General features: G+C 51.8%; 1 protein-coding gene across 1 annotated transcript in view; it reads left to right on the forward strand.

Moving 5' to 3' along the window:
- Positions 1–4,338, forward strand: part of shisa8b (shisa family member 8b) — a 9,999-nt gene extending 5,661 nt beyond the window's left edge. The window contains exons 2-4 of the mRNA XM_076169600.1: positions 67–191; positions 3,242–3,355; positions 3,722–4,338. Coding sequence (XP_076025715.1) covers positions 67–191; positions 3,242–3,355; positions 3,722–4,338 — 856 coding nt within the window. The remainder of the gene's footprint in view (positions 1–66; positions 192–3,241; positions 3,356–3,721) is intronic.
- Positions 4,339–5,809: the final 1,471 nt, after the last annotated feature.

Genomic DNA, 5,809 nt, shown 5'->3' on the forward strand with positions numbered 1-5,809 from the left:
TGCACAGAAATGTGTGTATTCAGAGTGTGTGTGTGTGTGTGTGTGTGTGTGTGTGTGTGTGTCCAGGACCCTGTCGGAGCTGCTGAAGCAGCAGGGCAGTGAGGTGAGCTCGGTGGAGACCTCGGCCGGCTCACCGGGCAGAGGGAGAGCCATCAACGGCGTGTCCAGCAGGATGCACCGCAGCAGGAGCGGTGAGTAGAGACGGAGACGGAGACCAAACCGTCTCCATGGCAGCCAGCACGTCCTAACTCTCAGTGGACAACACATCACCTTACATGGACATCACATCTGACACTCAATGTAGTAAAAAGAATCAGGGAGTTAGAGGTTCAATCTCTGTAATCAGCTTCTGTTTGTCATGAGAGTGAGAGAGAACTCAGATCTTTAGACTTTAGACTGAAGTTAGATGAAGAGTTTGTGTTGAACCTGAAAACACAAACCTGAAGGTCCTGACCTGTGACTGGTGCTTGACTTCTGTAACATGATTACACGCCTGGTTACACACATGAGAGCTTTACTACACACTCAGAAACACTCCTTTGCTTTGTCATCATCCAACCCACATTTCATTTATATTCTGCTGCCCCTAAAGCTCTCCGTTTGACTCAGCGTGCACTGGAGTGCTGCGGCAGGGGGCGAGTGGCAGCGGGTGGAGCTCTGCAACACGGAGCCGCGTGTGTGTGTGTGTGTGTGTGATTCCCCCCTTTGAATCTTTGATGTGTGCGGCACTGGAGTCAAACAGGAGAGAGAGAGAGAGAGAAAGTGAGAGATGTGAAAGTGTGGATCATCTGTAAGTGGAACACGTGCCGCTCTGCACCCAGCGCTCACTCCCGCTAATCACTATGTTAATGTAACCAGGCTGCACCCCCACAGGGAGCATGTGGTATTTTCCATACACACACACACACACACACACACACACACACACACACACAGGTCTGCCAGCAGCTCTGAGGAGGAGCAGCACGGACAAATCCACATTTAGACTCTGCTGCTTCTTCTTCTTCTTGTTTGTGTGAGTTTGGGGGCTAAAAGTTAAAGAGTGAAATGATCCGCAGAGCCTCCGACACTGAGCGAGAGCACGGAGGTGTGTGTGTGCGCGCGCGCGTGTGTGTGTGTGTGTGCGAGAGAGCGTTGCAGTGTGTGTTAGGCGAGGCCCCCTGCAGCTTCCTCCTCGTCTCCGTGCCTTAGAGGACTCTCTCACGCTGCTGATGACATATGGACGAACATATGCACCTCATTCAGCGATTCGCCCAGACTGCTCCAAGTCGCATTGATGGAATCGTTTTGAGCGAAGCAGCAGATTCGCTCTCTGGCGTCGCACTGAGGCTCCTGTTTACTGGGAGAGGAGCAGATTTTGTTGTTGCTCACTTGTATAAAATTAGATCCCATCTCAAAGTCCCCAGGAGCTTCTGTCGTCTTCGCTCCTCTTTGCTCCTCTTCGCTCCTCTTCGCTCCTCTCCGCTCCTCTTCCTCTTCGCTCTCTCACAGTCTTTGTCCCCCACGCGTCTCAGCAGCTCTGTGAACGCCTCTACCTGCTGCTGAGAGGAGCAGAAGGACCTCACTGTTGCTCTGTGAGCCAAGAAGTGTGGGTTAAAGCTGCTGGTGTCAGAAAGGGCGCCCCCTCCAGGTCACTTCCTCTCCTACCGGCCTGTCCCGTGGTCTGAGGCGGTGCGTGTGATTGAGAGGCAGGAAGTGAAGCCGACACGCTGTGTGTGACAGCGTAGAGCTAAATGTTCCCTAATGGAGCGGCGGACAGAGCGGCGGCAAACAGATCGACACAGGCCGGCGCTCCACATATCGGCTTTTCCATAACAGACAAACACGGCTGATGGAGGAGGCCGCCGGGGGTCAAGCGCCGCTCATTAACACACAGAGTGAAGGCGCGCGTTGGAAACATACAGGAGCAATGTCTTAAAGGTCAAAGGTCAGAAACTTTAAGGTGGAAGGAAACAAAAGGTGTCAGAGCCTCAGACTGAAGCTTAGACTGAGACATCAGAACAGCTGAGGGAGGAGATTCACACACACACACACACACACTGAGACATCTGCTCCAACAAGTAACTATAGATGATGAAGATGAGGAGGAGGAAGAGGAGGGATGAGTGGATGATGATGATGATGACAGCGACAGCAGCAGAAGGTTTTTTCCCTCATAATCCACTAATCTGGCACTTGGGTCAGAACCAGTGGATTACACACACACACACACACACACACACACACACACACACACACACACACACACCATATCACATCATGTGGGACACTTCATTAGCTAATCAGCTTAAACTCCAGTATGAGGATGACATGGCGCGTGTGTGTGTGTGTGTGTGTGTGTGTGTGTGTGTCAGTGTACGTGTGTGTGTGTGTGAAGGTAGAGGCTCAGAGTTGTAAGATGAAGCGTCTGAATGTAAAGACAAACTTCTGACATCTCTCCGCCCGTTTGCCTCCAGGATGATTTTCTAATTTATTCCACCAGAACATCCAGCAGTCAGTCATCCATAATTCTCTCTACCTCAAACCTCTCACACATAACTCACACACACACACACACACACACACACACACACACACTCTCTCTCTCATGTGTGTATGTGCTGATCAATGTTCTGAACATGTGTAGCATGTACTTTTTTCTCTGCATTGACAGGCGGAGATGTGACACACACACACACACACAAACACACACACACACACACAGTCAGCTGTCGTCCCCTCTGAGTTCAGTCAGTCAGACACACTCACCTGCTCCAGTCTGATAATCTGCCTACATTCTTTCCGTTTCTAGTCTCATCACCATCTTCATTTCTGTGTGTGTGTGTGTGTGTGTGTGTGTGTGTGTGTGTGTGTCCATCCATCCCTGAGGCTGACGTGCTCTGTTCTGGCTGCATGGCTGGATTTCATTAATGGAGACTTCACTCTCTCTGATAGTTTGTTCCACTGTTCATTAAACTCAGTTCATTCGGCACGAAACAGGCAGGACGCCAAGTTTGGGCCACTGTCTCGCCTGTCTCACCCTGTCTCACCCCTCTCGTCCTGTCTGGTTCTGTCTCCCCCCGTGTCTGAGACTATAGATGTCTCAGTAAGATGAGAGTCAGGGAGGATTTCAAGGTCAAGGAGTCAGATTATTAAATTCAAATGTACAAACTGTTTTCAGAATGAATCTTACCTAAACATGTTCTCTGTATGTGTGTGTGTGTGTGTGTGTGTGTGTGTGTGTGTGTGTGTGTGTAAGCAGAGCAGTACCATCTGAATAATGCACCGTTTGGTCCGATTCGACAAGGACTCCCTCACCCACACAGCAACCACAGCACAGTGGGACTCAACAAGTACACCTCCTTAAAGGCTGTAGGTAAGTTGTATACACACACACACACATACACACGCACACACACACACACACACAGTCTCTCTCTCTCTCTCTCACACACACACAGACACACACTCTATCACACTTACAGTGACACTGACTTCCTGTGACACTGTGACCTTTCAGGAGGCTGAAGGTAGAGGAGGTGTCATTTATGTGAGAGGTCAGAGGTCAAAGTCCATCTTGTATAAGTCTCCAGTCTCAGACGAAGTAAATGAGCTTCAGAAGTTACAGGCCAACCTGGTAAATGGTGATTACAGCACTACCGTGCTGCATGTATAAATGTTTGATGGTTTGTGTGTCACATGTGTGTAACGGTGTCTCCTCTTGCTCCGCCCCTCCGCCCAGCCGACAGCGCGTCTCGCAGCTGCTACAAGAGCTTCCCTCTGATGGACTTCTCTCACTACCAGCCCCTGGCGCCTCCTGCCTTCCAGCCTGTGCCACTGCAGCCCAAAGAGAAGTCCTACCTCCACCAGACTCTGCCGCCGCACCGCAACCTCCACGACCTCCACGACCTCCACGACCTGCACGACCTCCACGACCTCCACAACCTGCACGCCCCGCTCTCCATCTCCATCCCCGCCAGCCACCTGGAGCACCCGCGTCTGCCCAAGACCACCACCCACCCCTTCCTCTCCAGCTCGGCCTTCAAAGCCTGGGAGCCCAGCAGCCGCCACGTCCAGAGGCAGACCTCGGCGCCGGGACATCCCTCCGCCGCCATGTACAGTACGGGCCGGAGGCACTGCTACTCCACCAGGAGGCAGCAGAGTATAGAGAACATGCCCGACCTCTTCAGCCAGCCCTACAGAGGGGTGTACGGAGGAGGAGGAGGAGGAGGAGGAGGAGGGAGGTCTGTGATGGAGCCGGGGCCAATCCAGGGCCAGCACCCGTCTCAACACTCCTTCTACCACCACACCAGACAGAAGAGCTACTCCACCCACAGCGCCACTGAGGTGACGGTCTGAGCTCCAGACCTCAGAGGAGCTTTGGTCTGAGCCACAGGCCCGCGGCCCCCTGGGGTGAGGAGTTGAGACGGGCGACAGGGCAGGAAACATTCTACGCCTTTAGATTACGTCACAGATCATGAATTGATACCATCAGGACTATTTCAAAAACCAAAACCTCTCCTCTGCTCTCTCACTCACACACCCTCTGGTCTCCTCACTGTGGCTCAACAAGATCATCAAGATCTTCAACAACAAAAATATAAAAAGGTGCACATGTTGTCACTCAGACCAGAGCAGAAGAATCCATACCTCCATCCAGGACCAGAAGCAGTGCAGCCCAGATGTTCCACGTTCTCCAGCTCTTCCTCACTGATGGTCACAGTCCCTCCAGTGTGTTCCGGTTCGGTCCAAATGTCTCCTCCCAGTTGGACGTGCATGGAAGGTCCTGCTGAGCCTCCTGAGCCTTCAGCCTCTAACACTGTGTCATGTTCAGAGCCTTTAGCTTTGTGTTATTGTCATTTGTTTACATTTAGTTTACTTTCAAAAAATTCAAAAACCTGACAAAGGTGCTTTGATTAAAATAGAATAAAATGGCCGTTTGATAGAAACAGTTTATGATCATGAAGATGAAGGTCACACAGTTCTGAGCTGCAGGTCTTCACACCTGCAGGAGAGCCGGCTCATGTTCTGCTGTGTGGTTGCTCCCGATGTGACACCAGCTGGAGCCACAGGCTGCAGATTGTTACGCCGGCGAGTCAAAGAGCAGCAGAGTGAAAACGTGCAGGTGTCTTTGGTTTGTAACCTTTCGCATCAGTTTCTATTGGAAACCGAACTGATCCAAAGAAACTAAGTGACTCAGTCAGCTCCACCTGGCTCGATGTTCCTTTGGCTTTGCTACCATCTAGTGGTAAGCTGGTGTAAACACAGGACCGGTCTGAATGGTTGTCTATGGTCGAAAAACAATGTTTTAAAATTGTTTAACTTGAAAACTATAATCCAGATCCACCTGAGAATTCACTATAATCTTCCTCAGTCAGTTAGGGTTCTTTAGTTCTGCTCCATCTCCCCCTCCCTGGCTCTACCTCCATCCACAGTTGTTTTCCTCCTCTCTCGCTCGCCCTCCGTCCTTACTCAGGCGCTTGAGCTCTCAGCGGCGTGGGGCCGAGCGCACAGCGGCAGCGTCCCCGGGGTCACATTAACTGGCCCATGAGGACAATGCCGCCGCCGTGTCAGCTCCCATCAGCCTCCATCCAAAGCAGAGAGACGGAGAGCCAGAGGCCGGGGCTCTTTAGAAAAGAGGAGAAAGGAGGAGAGCGAGGGAGGGAGGGAGGGATGGAGGGAACGGGGAGAAAGACTGAGATAGAAAACAAACCAACATGGCCGCCACGTATTTTCCATCCTTGAGGGGAGGAAAGGCAGTGTGGCTCTAGGTCTGTCACTGCTGTACTGTCTGGGTCATGGCGCCTGTGTGTGTGTAGCCGGCCCCCTG

This window comes from Genypterus blacodes, unplaced genomic scaffold, assembly GCF_046128005.1.
Source record: "Genypterus blacodes isolate CSIRO-AG114 ecotype Tasmania unplaced genomic scaffold, CSIRO-AGI_Gbla_v1 ptg000209l_1, whole genome shotgun sequence".
NCBI lineage: Eukaryota > Metazoa > Chordata > Actinopteri > Ophidiiformes > Ophidiidae > Genypterus > Genypterus blacodes.